This window comes from Eulemur rufifrons, chromosome 20, assembly GCF_041146395.1.
Source record: "Eulemur rufifrons isolate Redbay chromosome 20, OSU_ERuf_1, whole genome shotgun sequence".
Lineage (NCBI taxonomy): Eukaryota > Metazoa > Chordata > Mammalia > Primates > Lemuridae > Eulemur > Eulemur rufifrons.
In genome coordinates this window covers 9,594,711-9,611,274 of record NC_091002.1, presented here as the reverse complement: position 1 = coordinate 9,611,274, position 16,564 = coordinate 9,594,711, and the positions used below count along the sequence as shown (strand labels likewise).

General features: G+C 48.6%; 1 protein-coding gene across 1 annotated transcript in view; it reads left to right on the top strand.

Moving 5' to 3' along the window:
• ABHD12 (abhydrolase domain containing 12, lysophospholipase) overlaps positions 1–16,564 on the top strand; it is a 68,050-nt gene that overhangs the window by 40,351 nt on the left and 11,135 nt on the right. Inside the window, exons 2-5 of the mRNA XM_069495646.1 lie at positions 2,426–2,550; positions 9,680–9,785; positions 12,174–12,293; positions 15,307–15,337. Of these exons, the coding sequence (XP_069351747.1) occupies positions 2,426–2,550; positions 9,680–9,785; positions 12,174–12,293; positions 15,307–15,337 (382 nt within the window). The remainder of the gene's footprint in view (positions 1–2,425; positions 2,551–9,679; positions 9,786–12,173; positions 12,294–15,306; positions 15,338–16,564) is intronic.

Sequence of the window (16,564 nt, the reverse complement as noted above, 5' to 3'; positions counted from 1 at the left end):
TCACGGTTTTAACCACAGTATTATGTGCCTTTCCTCATTGAAAAGGTAGATTGTACGTGGAATTTAAGATGCCATTTTAAACTGTTCTCTCACATTATCTAGCTAAGTCTTGTATTCCTAACTTAGTGTGTCAGCCAGTGGCCCTGTTCCTGGTAGCCTAGACCAGGTTAGGTCATCCTGGGCAGTGTCCCCAGACACCAGGTAACTCTCGCATGCCTGCCACGGTACTTGTGCTTGATTAACGCCGGTGTGCCCTACTGGGCTGTGAGCACAGCACAGCTGTGGACAACGCCCTTTGCTGCCCTGATGGTCCTCCACTTGCAGAGTGCTGGGTGCTCAGTAATGGGCATTGAACAAACTGGGTACATGAGTGAATGAGTTACATTATCGTATGTGCATATTTATAATCAGCTTTATTGAGGTGTTTATATCAGCTTTATTAACTTATTTACATCAATTTTATTGAGATACTATTTACATGTGTAGTAAAGTTCACTGATTCTTCTAAGTATAATTCACTGAGTCTTGAGAAATGCGTGCAATTGTGTAACCACAACCACATCAAGATAAAGAATGTTCTATCATTCCAAGACCCGTCAAGCCCCTTGCAGTCAATCTCCACCCCCAGCCCCTCACCTGTTTCTCTGTCCTAACAGTTTTGCCTTTTCTAGAATTTTAGACAAATGGAATCATATAGTATATAGTCTTTTGTGGCTGTCTTTTTGATTTAACATAATGCTTTTGAGATTCATCTGTATCGTTGATATGTCAACAGTTCAATGTATATATATTTTTTTAAATAGTCCAGAAATAACTAAGTAGCCCCACTAGGTCTAGACTTGATATGGTAAGTTAGAGCAGCAGTTCTCCAAGTGGACTCTCAGAACTCATGGGGTCCCCAGGATCCTTTCAGAGGGTTGTAAGGTCAAAATGATTTTCATAATCACTAAGGTGTTATTTGCCTTTTTCACTCCCCTCAGGGGTACAGTGAGGTTTTCCAGATGCTATGTGACATGTGGTATAGCAGCAGATTGATTGCAGAAGCAGATGTGAGAATCCATCTGTCTTCTATTAAGCTCTCTGGCTTAGAGAAATTTGTAAAAATGTTAATGCCACTCTTCTTACTAAAATTTTTTGTATTGGAAAATGTAATTATTTTTCATAACAAATATTTATAATAATATGTAATGCGTTGTTTACTATTATTACCAGATATAGGCATTTAAAAATGTCTTAGCGGCCGGGCGCGGTGGCTCACGCCTGTAATCCTAGCACTCTGGGAGGCCGAGGCGGGTGGATCGCTCGAGGTCAGGAGTTCGAGACCAGCCTGAGCAAGAGTGAGACCCCGTCTCTACTAAAAATAGAAAGAAGTTATATGGACAACTAAAATATATACATACAAAAAATTAGCCGGGCATGGTGGTGCATGCCTGTAGTCCCAGCTACTCGGGAGGCTGAGACAGGAGGATTGCTTGAGCCCAGGAGTTTGAGGTTGCTGTGAGCTAGGCTGAAGCCACGGCACTCACTCTAGCCCGGGCAACAGAGTGAGACTCTGTCTCAAAAAAAAAAAAATAAATAAATAAAAATGTCTTAGCTTTAACTTCTCATATGAAAAATAGTAGTAAATATAAACCATAAAAACATAAGCTCTTTAGGATCCTCAATTTTTTAGTGTAGAGAGGTCTTGAGACCAAGAAGTTAGAGAATCACCAGGTTAGAGACATTTTTGAAAGGGGGTCGGAAACAGGATAATGAACTCTTGAGGCTGGTGAGGGATTAGAAGAGGGTCATGGGACCCTGGGTTGATGACCTGTCTCAAAAGTCCTGGAGAAGGAGCCCCAGTTGGGTGGTGCTGGAGGGACCTGCCTGGGCAGAAATGCGAGGACACACAGTGACAGCCAGTCTTGTTCTCAGCCGCCTCCTCTCCCAGTACCTGGTCAGACAGGTTCTGTTGATGTCATTGGTGTACATACTTCCTACCAGGAGCTAATGAGTAACCTATGCCTGCCTGTAGCTGGCTCAGGAAAGGCTGACCGGGAGGCCCTTCTCTTCTGAGATGAAGGTGCACCTGGGGTCTGATGTCAGGTAGGGCACGCCTGGGGTCTCATGTCAGGCAAGGACTTCTGTGAATCTTCTTTCTCTGCTGGATTCTTACCCAAAGGTGAACATAAATCATCAGGACTTTTGTTTGGCTTTCAAGAAAAGAAAAATCCTCCCCCATGCAAGGAGAGTTCTAAGCTCAAATTAAAAGACTTTTGAAAACAATTTTAACAAAGGCATGCAGGACTACTTTTAGTACTGGCAGTATCCTTGTGGAAAAAGACATGAGTGGCTTTTGTTTAGTGATTTTGATAATCTTATTAATAAACTACAGCAAAATTGCACCTATTGCCTTTTTGACCTACTAATTGCCTTTCTCTTGCAGGCGAAAGGGCCTGTGGTTCCGACTGAGGAAGATACTTCTCTGTGTTTTGGGGTTGTACATTGCCATTCCATTTCTCATCAAACTATGTCCTGGAATACAGGCCAAATTGATTTTCTTGAATTTTGGTAAGTGCTATGTATCAATTTTTTCTTTAATTTTAGTAAAAGTTCATTTTAAAGATGATGTCTTATTTTAGTGGGTATCTTTTTATTTTAGTTGAGATTTAATTTACATATGGTAAAATGTACAAATCTTAAGTGTACGGTTTATATATCTATATATATAGAGAGAGATCTACCACCCAGATCAAGAAATAGAACTTTTCTGTTACCCAGAAAGTTCCCTATGTCCCTTCCCAGTTAAAGGATGCTTTCAGTGATGGCATTGCTCCCAGTGCCAGGTTTGTATGCATCGATGACTGTACTGTGTTGGGGGAGCCGGGGTGTCCTCCTTCAGCTAAGATGGGTAAAAGTGTTGACAACATGGAAAGTCATCTGAAGCTGTCATGTTGGAGATGCTTTGTCAGTTGTGCAATCTAGGAAGTTAACTATCCTGGAAAAGATGGCCACTGAAAGATACAGTACTTTTAAAAAAAAAATAATTAGGCCTTTTTGTCTTTTAAAAAAAATCAGGTTTTTTTCTTACAAAAAACCCCAGATATGCAGTACTTTGGTTTCTGTGGAATTTTGTGCTGGTCTTATAGGTATTGTAGTCTCCTTGAGTTAGCTTGGACCTTGTGTGTTCCAAAGTTGTTTTGGGGTTCTTTTTTTTCATGCTATGTATTTACTTTTGGGGAAGTGGGAGGAGAAAGGTGCAGAAGTGTCAAGTTTATGAGATAGAAGGCAGAGGGCTCTGCGTATGGTTGCTGAGAATAACCCCTTTAAGGAGCATCACTTTACACCTACAAGATGAGGCTGGGAGGAAAGGTCCTGAATCTGCAGCTAGAGGTCTGAGGACAGCATGGCTCACACATGGCCCGTGCTTCGTGAATGGCAGCCTTAGGGGCTGTGCAGATGGCATTAGAACAGGATGAGGTAGGCTCTGGGCTCACCCTTTGCAGAGTGAGTTTGAACCTTGTGTGTTTGGGAGCTTGAAGCTCGGAAAGCCAGCCTTGATGTAGTGGATGCGACAGGTGAACTGGTGAAGGGGCGGGGGGTTGTCAGGAGGTGCTGGCGTGAGCCTGGCCTGGGAGATGCAGAGCCAGGGTGGGTAGAGTGGGGCAGACAGAAAGAGTAAGATCAATATTTAATACTTTGTAAATCTAAAATAAGTTTTTTATTTGAGTGTCTTAAAATAACTTAAAATGCCTGTAGTATACTAACAGGCATTTGATTTTTCTAATGGAAAAGGAGCTGAATTTCTAGGAATGTATTGTCTCTAAGTTTTGCCACTTGTGAGAAGCACAGACTTACAGAGAAACTAACAATATGCTAAAATCAAGGGAGTTTTGTTTTTCTAACTTTCCAGAAAAATTATTTATTTATTTTTTAACAGACAGGGTCTTGCTCTGTCACCCAGGCTGGAGTGCAGTGGCGCAATCATAGCTCACTGCATCGTCGAACTCCTGGACTCAAGCAATACTTCCACCTCAGCCTCCTGAGTAGTTGGGACTACAGGCATGCACCACCATGCCTAAATAATTAAAAGAATTTTTTTTTTAATTTTAGAGATGAGGTCTTGCTGTGTTACCAAGGCTGGTCTCGAACTCCTGCTCTCAAGCAATTCTCCCCCCTCAGCCTCCCAAAGTGCTGGGATTATAGGTGTGAGCCACTGCACCCAGCCTGTTTTTCTGACTTTAATGTTCCTTTAAATGTATACAATACAGCACAGAAAAGAATATGGGTTTAAATATAAACATGGAGTTGTTACCAGGGCTGCAGATTCACCAATGGCAGACCCTCATCTTGACTCTGCAAGGCTTTTCCAGCTGTACCAGCCTCTGGCTACCTTGGGCAGCTGCCTTTGCTGGCAAGATGTGAGCTCCTGCATGAAAACAGTGCATGTATGGGATGTGCTGTCCCCTGGGGCCTGGCACACTATGGGCTCCCAGAACATGTTTGAATTGAAATTATTTTCCTTGGGTTGATTATTTGGGCTACTATAGACACAGCCCACAGATTTTGCTCTGCGGGTTTCCAAAGAAGATGGCAGACTGTTCCACAGTAGCAGCATTTTGGGTTTTCCTAGTCTAGCCTCCATGGCCCAGAAGAGGAGGGCTGTACTTGGGAGGAGTGCTGTCCTTAACATTTTCCTTCTGTATGTCTGCTACACAGGAGTAGGAGAGCCTACAGCAGTGTTTTAAAGGAGATTTTTAGTTGTCAGTATGATAAAAATCTGTGTTTCCAGCCTCTTTGAAAAAGTTGCCCAAAGGTCTGGCGCCACTGAGCAGCGTTCCTGGGAGCAGCAATTGGACATTCCCTGCAGCCTCACCCACCTGGGTGCCTGCCTGGCCCCCACAGCCTCCTCCAGGGACCCTCTCACCGGGGACTGCCCCTCTGTGACAGGCGACCCTGGTCTGCAGGTCCTGCCGCCCTCCCCAGGAAGCTGAGATGTGTTGTGTTAGCATGTGAGGCCCTCACCAAGTTTAGATCTCTATCTGCCCCCTTGGGAGGAAGGGGCAGTGTCCCAAAAGTATACTGGGGCTTGTTGATTTTCTAGTCACAATGTGCTTGCAAGGTTTAAAGGTCTGTGCCCATCTTCCCTGTGGAGAAGCCAAGGTCTTGGGTAAGGTCCTGCAGTGACTTGGAGTTTTCTTGGGGAGGTGCCTTCGTTCTTGTCTCCTCCAGACATGAAGCATGACCTAGTAGGGGTCCATTTGACATTAAAAGAAGTGTAGCAATCTTTTGGGCCCCAGAACATAGTTAAAATATTCTTAACTTCACTGCAAATGTATCTGAAACCAAATTTATAAGTTAGATAAATAAGCTTTAGAAGAAGTATAGCACCTATGATTTAAGGTGTTATTCTACTTTATATTTTCATAAACAAAAAATACGTGATTATTCTAAAAACAAATGAAAGCTAAGCTGAAAACCCCTGAATAGCATAAATAAGAAAATGAAAGTCACTCTGAGAAAATCTTTGTTAACACTATAGTTTATTTCCCGCCGGCCTTTTTTGCATGTGTCTGTTCACATAAACATAAATACATGTGCTTTTTAAAGTTGTGTTTACAAGTCTCATGACATCCAAACAATGTTTGGGTGAGACCAAGCGTTTAATGGTATTGAAGTCGAGAGAATCTTCCCAGCTGTTATTTTGCTGTTGGATCAGGAACATATCTCCTAGTGGAAGGAACATCTTGGTTCGGAGGCTGGGGAGGCCTTTTTTGGCAGTATGTCACATCTGTAACCACGTCTTTGTTTTTAAAGCAATGGGCTAGCTTTCTCTTCTTCCTTCCCTGAGCAGTCCCTGTTAACCACTGGTATCTTTCTTTTCTTGTCCCTTTTCTTCTCAGGGAGGCCCCTTGTAGCCCGCATCAAGTAATTGGAATTTGATAAAACTCAAATAACCTGCCCAGCCCTCCTTCGTTGGCACCGCACCTCTTGCGGTGTCCAGGCTGCTTTGTACTCACAGAGAGCGGAGTGAGAGGCAGCCCTGTCTTAAAGATCCTCAGGCAGTCAGAAATGTCCATCACTGCTCAGTGGTTTCAGCCTTTCCCCCATCAGATATTTTCCAGACTAGCTAAAGAGAATATGACAGAGCAGGCTGTTTTCCATTCATTCACACACTCATTCCCTCGTTCTTCATGGGGCACCCATGTAGGATCCTTTCTAACTCATGCCCGTAGATGTTTGTTATACATGAGGACGTGGTCAGAGGGTGAGTAATGGAAAACTGGGGGAGGAGGAGAAGCCAGAGGCTTTGGTCCCTGCAGCTAAATGGGCCATGCTTGCCCACAGGGCCTGGGGCTGCATGTGGGGCTCCTGGGCTGTACAGCCAAGCCCCGTTTGAGGTGAGCCTGTGATGTGAGAGCGCAGTGGGAGAGCTGGACCACGCCTGTGGAGTGTGGAGGAGCACAGGAGCACACCACCAGGGTCCGCTTCTGCGGGTTGCCACGGGGCCCTGTGCTCTTTCCCAGCTAAGGCCTGTGAATGAAGCAGGAGCCTGGACCAGGTAGGCTCTGGCCCGCATCCCAGAGTCATGAGGCCCCAAAGGGTCAGTGGCCAAGAGGATCAGACCAGACAGGACGTCAGCGGGGCATGGCTTTCACCTGGTGCCAGCCAACAGGAGTGAGCCAGCCGTGCTTCTGGCCCAGGTGGATCCCACTCAGGCCAGCACATCTCGTGCACCCCTTGCCCTCGTTCCTTTGCTTTGAGGCATTTCTGCTCATTCACAGCGGTACCACCCAGGCAGTTCCTAAGCCACCACTGTCTGGGGCTGTGTGAACCCGGAGACCCAGGCCTCATGTCACATTACGCTAGTTGGAGGTGATGCTGAGGAAGGAGAGGTGCACAGGGTGGCGTCTGCTGGACTGCAGAGCAGTTGCTGTGCCTCCTTTTCATGGTTGTTTCTAAAACAGGAATAGACATGAACTGGAAGACCAGCTTCTTGGAATGAGGCTGTCCTGAAGTAGAATTTGGCTTCTGGTTCTTAGACTTCTTGTGGGTGGAAGCTTTCTGGATTAGCTTCTAATCCTTATAAAACACCTTGCAGTAGCCAGGGAATCCTCTCGGAGCTATGCGCAGTTTGCGGTCCAATAGCCTAGCCTCTCTCCGGACAGAGCCCCAAGGGAGGCCTAAAGCTGAGCCATGGAGGCCGAGCACCCTCAGCCCTCGACAATGCCCTCTCCGTTTGACAGGAGCGGGGGTGGTCCCAGTGTCGGAGGCAGATTGGTGAGTGGGTCTGAGTGTGAGGTCACAGTGGGCACCAGGCTTGGATATTCAGAGAGTTTTACTGAGGAAGTCTCATCTTGCCTCACGGTTGTCAATGATGAGCTTGCACATCAGGTGGCAGAAGTGTGACATCATAGAAAGGACGCAGCAGGAGGAGGCTCCCACAGTCTGAAATGGCACGTGAAATGGACATACCTTCCAGGCTTTCCCTCTGATCAGGAGCCTTCTCCAGTCCCATTGCCAGGGTAAAATCTGAATTCCTTCGTATGGCTGCATTCATTTCCTAGGGCTGCCCTAACAAACCCACAAACTGGGTGGTTAAAACAAATTTATTCTCTCATCGTCCTGGAGGCCAGAAGTTCAAGATCAAGGTGTGGGCAGGGCCGTGCTCCCTGAGGCTGGGGTGGAATCCTTCCCTGCCTCTTCTACTTCTGGTGGGGCCAGCAATTCTCGGCAGTCCTTGGCTTGTCCATGCATCGCGCCAGTCTCTGCCTTCATCTTCACGTGAGCATCTTCACATGGTCTTCCTCTGCGTGTGTCCCTGTGTCCAAGTTTCCCTTTTTATAAGGACACGTGTCGTATTGGGTTAGGGTCCACCCTGATGACCTCATTTAAGCTTGATTACCCCTGTAAAGACCCTATTTCTGAGTAAGGTCACATTCTTAGGCCCTGGAGGTGAGGACATTAACATATCTTTCCTGGGGGACACAAGACAGCCCACAAGGGCCTTCAAGGCCGTTGAGAATCTGAGCCAGTTTCCTTTCTGACTTCCTGTCCACCTCGTCAAGAGCGAGGGCCAGGGAGTTGGGCTGCCCAGGTTCAAATCCAGCTCTGTTCTGTGTGAGCCGGTGACCTAAGAGGAGCTGTGAGGTGGCAGTGGTAGCAGCCTGCCTCCGACAGTGCGTGGTCCCCAGCCCAGCTGGAGTGCACAGGGGATGTGGCATCACCTTCTTTGCCATTTTTCTTTGGAGAGAAACTTGTCATTAAAGCTTGGAATATTTAGCTGCTTCTTGGAGAAGAGAGGGATTAAGAAGCTGGAGGTACAAACAGCAGGCCTGGTGGCAGGATCTGTCTCGGGGCTCAGGGAGTTCCTGGGAAAGAAGCAGTATGTCCCCATGTCCTCGAGAGTCAGAGGTTCATTTATTCAGCACATGTCCCTCGAGCCCCGGTGACATTTGAGGAAGTGAGGGCTAGAGGTGCAGTGTACCACACGGATGTGGGAAGTTGTCAGTGAAATCTCTGTCTTCACTCAAGAAAACTGTCAGCTGCTGTGGCTTCTGCCCCCTGGAGGGTGGGATCGGCTCGAAGTCAGGACTCTTGCTCTTTGTCAACTGCCTCTTTTGGGAATTGCTATTTTATACAGTGAGTAAATCTCACTGCAAGGTTCGTGGGGTATTTTTTAAGTTTTTCATTTTTCAATTTATCTCAAAATTTGTGTTCATCACAAGCAATAGAAGTACAATGGTATATAACAAAAAACTTAAACACCCCCTCAACACACACACATTTTGAAACCTTGTTAACAGCCTGGCACTTGTCTTTCTGTATTTTTTCCGAGCCACATGTGAGTGTTAGTGCTGATGTTGATGTTGTTGCTTGTTTTTATAAGAATAAAGTGGGATCACACAGCACCCAGGTGATCTTGTTGCCTGTTCCTTGCTCCTGCCTTCTGACTGCATGTCCTAGAGGTTCCTCCAGGTCTAGTGGCCCCAAGATTTTCCACTTTGGGACACCCCCTTATTCACCCCGGGCCCTACTGGCAGCTGGCCTGCTGAATGTGGGAGTCCTGCTGTGTCGTTCCTCTCGACTTCACTGGGCTCTGAACCGGCTCCTGTGGGTGCCTCCATTTTGAGGCCCCACACGTCATCTTGTGCCATCCTGTGTAAAGTGACAGTACTAGAAACTTCAGAATCCCGTTTTGCCTTGTTTTTCCTTTGTTTTTGCCTTGTGGCTCTGTCCCCTTTCCCGCTGTGCCTCCCACCCCACTCTGGCACCAGCCTTAGCTGAGGCTCACCTCAGCTCTTCTCGGCCTGCCAGCCTCCTCGTCCCCAGCCTCCCCCAGCAGGAGGCCCGCTCATCCCTCAGGCCTGTCAGGGTCTTACCTTTCCTCATTTGCATCTTCTCACACCTTGAACGACCTTAGGGGTTCCAGTCTCCACTCAGACCTTGCCCTTGCTGCAGTGTCTGTCCCTGTCCACTCCAGCTGTGCTCCAGCACACCCTTGGGCCCCTTCCCCGCCTGAGGCTGGGCCCCAGGGTCTGCCAGGATTGTGTAGGAAAAGGACTTGATGCTTTCTGAGAGCTTAACCTCTGCTGTGTGCATGCATGTGAATACACATGTGTGAGTGTGTGTATATGTGTACATATGTGTGTCCATCCACCACCACCAATGCTGATTTCCATCTCTTTTTCCCTTACAGTGAGGGTTCCCTATTTCATTGACTTGAAAAAACCACAGGATCAAGGTTTGAATCACACCTGTAACTACTACCTCCAGCCAGAGGAAGACGTGACTATTGGAGTCTGGTGAGTCTCCGGTGACCTGCCTGCCGGGCTGAGCGCCAGCTCCAAGGGCCCCTCCAGGACGTAGGAAGGGGACCTGCACGGCTTAGCTGGTGTTGTCCTTGACATTGGCCTCTGAGATGTTACTTGTTCATTTTTATCTTGTCTCTTTTCCAAAGGAAAGATCTCAGCTGAATTTGATCCTCGTGGTGCAGGATGAAATGGCACCAAACTCTATTCTGAGATTTTCAAAGCAGCAAGGCTTTGTGAACCAGGTTATGTTTAGAGAACCATATTTCTAGGAAAAACAAAGGCAAGAAACAAAGAGAATATAAGCACAGAATTGCAAACACAGGTTTGGATATATTTTTTCAGAGAAACGAACATCTAGATACTGAAAACAGCTTCGTTTCTTTTTGTATAGAGTACTTCATAGCAGTTGATGATGAGATGCTGGTATTTTTTATTTTCTAAGTATTTACTGTTTTTAACCATAAATTCAAATTTGACTTAGGCCCTGTGACTTTTCTTTGTCTCCTTGGAATATGTTTTAATACATTCTTCTATGTACAAGTGGTGTTTCTCACCAACTGAATTAAAATTGACCAACCTCACTGTGGCATTTCCTTTTTTTCTCAGAAGCAAGTCCAAATCACTGCGCCTTTATCTAGCTGGGTTTGTTTTTCAATGGCCATAATGTCCCTTCCCACTGTCTTAGAAAACCACTGTGTATGTGAGAAGCTTCTAAATGAAATGCTGTGAGTAGCTTCCCAGTGCAGATGAGAGGATGTTCAGACATTTCTAATAATGGTCCTTGGTAAAGAACATAAAACAAAAAGGGAGATTTTTGTTCTCAGTAGTTGGTGCTGGGATTAGAGGCTTTTGTCATGTTCTGATTGGATTTAATCTAGAACTTACTGACCAGAGTGTGCCTGTGGGACTCTTCAGGTTTCTGTCTTCCCTCAGAAGCTTGACCTGTTTTGTACAGAGCTGTTGAGGAGGAATGGGCCGGCCCCTTGGTTGATGTGGGTCTGGGGGTATTGCAGGAGGGCTGTTTGTGGCGGTGACACTTAGTCTGGAAGCAACAGCGGCATCTGCTTAAATTATCAGTTACCCCGAAAGGCTTTATTTTAGTGACACGAATGGTGAGTCTCAAGGCTGTACTTTGTGATGTGCTGAGGACTGTGGGCCCTCGGGCAGCAGCAGCTCCAGGCCCCAGCCACCCTCGCCATCACCTCGTCAGACTCTCCCGCCAGCTTCTTGCAGGGAGAGCCTCAAGGCCCAGAGGAAGCCTGAGGACCACTCTTGGCCATCAGCTTATCTGTTGGCAGTTGTGGGGAGAGGCCCAGAATGGAGTCCAGTCCCACTGGCTGGGAGAAGCCCCGGGTTTAGGGTGTGTTGGCTGTTGGAGGCACATTAGCTGCCAGCACCTTCAAAGTGCTATCCCTTAGGTTTGTAGGTTCATGGGAGTGATGATGGTAGTGGCTAACCACCCCAACATATGATCCTCTCGAAGGGATCAGAGAGAGACATTAGAAATGAGATACTGAAACTAAGGATCTAGAAAATAAGTTGGCTATTTAGTTTTTTTAAAGATTCTTGTCACTGGTGTCCAGAATGAATTTGAATAAGTTTTACAGAAAAACCTTATTAATTCAGACCCTGCCCAGTGATTAACGGTATTCAATTTGGCCTGAGTTAAAATTAAGCTTAGTGTCTCTCTAAAGGAGGGTTTGGGCAAACAGAACAGGTTTGGTCTCTGAGTGCCTGGCCGGGCATGGGATGCGAGCATGATTTGCAGTCAGAAATCAGAAGGTGCTGGACATTAGAAATGGTGTGCTAAGGGCGGCCAGGTTTTCTAGGGTAGCTCACAAAGATCAGTATTGCTGAAATAGCACATGACAGCAGGTACTATTTTAAATCCATTTCGAGTTAAATTGTGGGCAGTTTGACTAAGTGTGAGGGGTAACTGGTAGGATGTTAAGTATGGGGGAAGTGCTATTACTCAGCGAGAATGCAGTAAGTGCCACTTCTGTGCCAGGCCCCGGCAGAGGGATGGCTGTGATTCAGTCGGGACCTTACCTCACAGGGTTTCCAGCTGATACGGGAGAGCCATCCGCCACCCCTACCCCAGTAACTGCTACCTGTACAAGCCTCTGTGGCCCAGAAGAGATGCTCGCTAGTCAGGGAACGCTCCTTCTGAAGCAGTCGGCCATCCTGGCAGCCTGCAGTTGCGTAGTTATTTATTCTAGTGACTGGGACAGTTTGCCACCCCACCCCATCAGTCCTCCTGTAGTCAGATGGGGTCTTCCGCTCCCTGCTGTCGGAACTTGAACTGAGTAATCCCACTCACAGTCACCATCCTGAGTGCAGAGGGACATCTGACCATTCCCCCTCTGCTTCTGCCTCCAGGCACACCATCCCCACCGTGTGGTGGAAGAACGCCCAAGGGAAGGACCAAATGTGGTATGAGGACGCCTTGGCTTCCAGCCACCCTATCATTCTATACCTGCATGGGAACGCAGGTACCAGGTGAGGCAGAGGAGCCCATTCTGTACATCTTCCCTGCGGAGCATAGCTCCTTTTTGAGGTGGGAATGTCCTGGTCCTGTTGGCTCAAGACCACCAGGAGCAAACCCACAGTCCCACAAAATCAAGTTTACTGACCCATTGCAATAAGGGGAACATTCCAACATCAAAGGAAAAGTCAGATTCTTACAGGGTTGGGGAAGGTGGAATTTAGGTGAACTTCACACGAAGCTGGGATCCCACAGGCTCAGAGCCAAGTAGGGCTATGTGCAAGGGGTCAGCAGGGCTGGTCTGCAGAGCGGACCCCACCCAGTTTCCTCGGGGACTATGGTGTTGAGCAAATGTGGGAGGCTGTGTCTGTCCAGACACCCCTATCTGGAGCTCCAGCCTGGACTGGGATGAGGAGGCTGAGTCTGTCAGAGTAACTGAGCTCCTCCGGCCAGAGGGGGATGTTTCCTAATTCCTGCTGTAATTTCAGAGGGCAAAGTGTCTGCCAGTGTGTGATTTAAGGAGCAAGGCTTCTTAGAGAGTAAGGGGTCGTGATGACACTGGACTGGGGCTGTGTCACGCCCTTGGGGGAAATAGTGTCTCTGGTTCACTCGCAGCTGGTTTTCTCTGCACCTGTCACCCACGTCTGAGGATTGGAAGGCAGGTCTGCATTACCTGAATGATAGCTCTAGGTACAGGGGGGTGAAGCCAGAGCCTGGGCAGCCCTGGGAAGAAGAGGCACTTCCTAGAAAAAAGGCAGTGAGTGCTGAGAAGGGGTAGGGGTAGCGCTGAGGGCAGAGAGTGCCAGTGAAGAGACCCCTGCTGAGCGTGCGGGCACTAGTCAGCCAGTCCTTGCAGGTTGCCTGACTGTGGAGCTCTCTGCTTCTGGCCAGGGGACAGCAGTGTCCGAGCACCCCAGTGGGCTGTCGATGAACTACGTACTCTCTGTGGAGGGTCAAGTCCTTGCCTGGTTTTATCCCAGATGCTTTTCCTGAGTGAGTTTAGTGGCTGGTCCCTCAGGCTAGCTTGAACTCGAGTTGGTCTTCTTGCCTTGGAGACAGCACGGTGCCCCTTCCATACATGATTGTTGTTCAGAAGAGCCTCTGTGGGGAGCCTGGACTGGGGGAGAGAAAGTGCTGTTTGAAAACCACCAGGGTCACTGCTTCTGTGCTCCCTTGCATTTGTGCAAGAGGCAGGGCCAGGGCAGAGGTCAGTGTGGCACCAGGCCGTGTTGGGGGCCTGGGGGCAGACATTCACAGGCAAGGAGAGCAATGATGTCCTTTCTGGAGGAGAATACAGGCCTCAGTGGGTGTCTGGGAGGCAGAGCAGTACAGAGGGCATTGCTGAAAGAGCCCAGAGGCATGGCCCTCGAGGGTGGTTTCTGTGCCAAGAACAGAGTGCTCAGCTACTGAATCATGCATGTGCTGCACAATTTGCTTTCCTCTTTGTCTGGGACAAGCCGCGGCGGCTTTCTCTTCTGCTTTTTAAAGAGCAAGTGGCTACAGACAGCTCTTGCAGCATCTTTCTATAAATGAGAACACTGTGTGGTTAGCTGTGAAGCTGTGAATAAGGTTCAGTTCTGCAGTGCCAGTCACGTGGTAAAAGACATGACAGAACCTGCCTATGACTTCAGGTTTGGAAGGAATGCCATGACTTCCAAAGGTTTGCCGTCCCCTCCCCATCCCTGAGACTCCCTGCATGCAGGTCTCTCGATCCCCACATTTTTGCCTGCCTCTGTCTTTGTCCTGCCGGCACCCACTGCCTGTTGAGGGCCTCACCCCTGCTCTCCAAGCCCCTTCTCTGACCAGACTCCCCAGAAGGCCTCCATTGGTCTGCAGGGTCATACCACCCGGTTCTCCCTGAAGTCCAGACCCCTGGACTCTGAGCTCTCCTTCCTTTTTGCTCAGTGGAGGGAATTTGGAAAATTTAGAAAAGAGCCACCATGAACTCTTGCAATGATAACCGAAAACATTTTGCAGTATTTCCTCCTTTGTAGTTTTGTTTCTGTACTCTATTGGTTTTCCTCCTTCATCTCATCCTTGTCTCCCCACAACAACTGCCCCGCAATGCCCGAAGGGGTCAGACTACTCCTTATAAAAGAAGGAAAATAACTGAGAAGTGTGGAGAGGGTGAGCCTCTTTCACACCCTGCCCTGCCCACTGACATGCCTTCCTTTCCTGGGCAGCCCTTGTCCCTGCTGTGGGGTTTGTCCACAGTAATACTTGGCCAAGAACTCGTCAGGAAATGAGGCCTAGACAGGCCTCAGACACGGAAGTATAAATACGTGAAACAGGTGCGTGTGGAGCACACTCAGCCTCAGTAATAGACGTGTCTGATAAAGCTGTCATCTGCTGGTGAGGGGCTGACAGACGGCCCCTCCCACACACAAGGGTCTCTGGTGAAAGATTCGGCAACAACCGTCAAGGTCAGGATTGCACATACCACCATGTCCAGGAGCGTATCACACATACAGGGCACACATATGTGAAGGGATGTAGCACGGGCTGGCCACAGCAGCAAACAGAAGTTAGGTGGGAAAGAGCCAAGATGACCCCAAGATGAGGACAGGGAGGCGCTGCCAGGCAGATTTCTGAACGAGAAGTGAAATGCAGAAAGTGCAGGTACTCACTGGGGCACAGCTGCCATCAACGTAGGTGGTCCCTGGATGCTGGGAAGCTGGGAGGGGCTGGATGGCTGAGGCGGGAGTGGGTGGGGTTTGCTGTGTTTCCTTTTGTGTCTTCTGAGTTTGGGACTGTAAGTATGCATTACCTATGGAAAATGAAAGTAAAAGCAATAATTAAGAAATCTCTCCAAAATGCCAAGACTGCCCATTGTTGGCACAGTGCTGCCACAGGCAAGCTTGGGGCCACTTCTGGGGACCTGAGGAGGGGTCCTCCCGTCCACCATCAGCCCCTCCTGGGTATGGGGTTTGGGGACCGAGTCATAAAGGTCCTGGACTCTCCAGGATTGACCGGAGCCCGAGGCTTTGAGAAGATGCACTTATGCCCACTTTCTGTTTCCTTCTCCAGAGGAGGTGACCACCGCGTGGAGCTGTACAAGGTGGGTGCAGACACCCCAAGCACTGTTCCCTGGCCGTTCCTTCCAGGAGGCAGGAGCTAAAGGGAATCACTCAAACTAATAATTTTGAGAGTTGACTATTCTTGGGCTTTTTAACTCTGCCTTTGGTGGGCGTGCTGGAAGGTAGTGCCTTGTCTGACTGCCCATCATACCACCTCCAAGGATGGGCACCGAGTCAGAATGTGTGGATTTGGTGGACCATGTGCAGATATTGGCTAACTATATAAAAGGCAGTTGAAATTGTTTAAATTTTGAGTTACTCATATGTAAAATGTAAGGAGAGACTGTGTGCTCCAGCAGCTGGACTGACTGCCGAGTTGCATGCTCACCCCAGCAGGAGGTGTGGCTGGGACTTGAATCAGATTCCAGGCCAACTCAGTGGAGGTGCCCACAGGTCTCCCCAGGTAAAGGGGGCACCTGTGGCAGGGCATACGGACCTCTGCTTGTGTTTGGTGTTTTTCTTCGTCAGGGTGTTTGGGTCCGGAGCCTGAGAGATGCTGCTGGAGCAGCAGCCAAGGCCTACTCAGGCCCATCCACCCTGCATCCCTCTCCTCCTCCCAAGGATGTCTGCATTGGCCAGCAGGGCAGAAAGGGGCACAGACAGATGCCTGGTACATCTAGCTCTGGGCTGTTGGAGGGTTTTTCCCCTTAGATAAATTGGATCAAGTCAGGAGAGGGGAGTGCCTGAGAAATCATTGGTCTTCTTATGAGGTTTCTATTAATAGAAATAATTCATCCCTGCCGAGGTCAAGGAGTTCTGGAGCAGGCTGGCTGGAGGTGCAGGCTCTGCGAGGGGCCGGAGGCTGGCAGGGAGTGTGCAGGCTGTGCTGGGGAAGCACCCTAGCTCCCTTCCTAAAGAGAGAGAGCAGCAACCCTGGGTGATGTGGTGGCAAGGCAGCCTCCCACCTCCGGGCACACCCCAGTGAGGGCACAGGGGCAGGGCATGTGAGGAGTGATCTTGGTGGGAGAGGTCAGCTAGTCTATAGAGCTTTTAAAAAAAAATAGACAAAATTCAACAAAAGCTTAACATCTGAGAACTACTAGGTTTCAGTAGGGGTCCCTAGGTGGGGTCTCAGTGTAGTCGGGTCCTCCTCCTGGGGGTCTCCTGTTGTGCTGGCAGCACCAAAGAGCTGTCTGCCCCCAGAGGAGGCCGACTGAGGCTGCCCCATAGCATGAACGTGGAGCTGCTGTCCTGGGAACCGCAGAGGT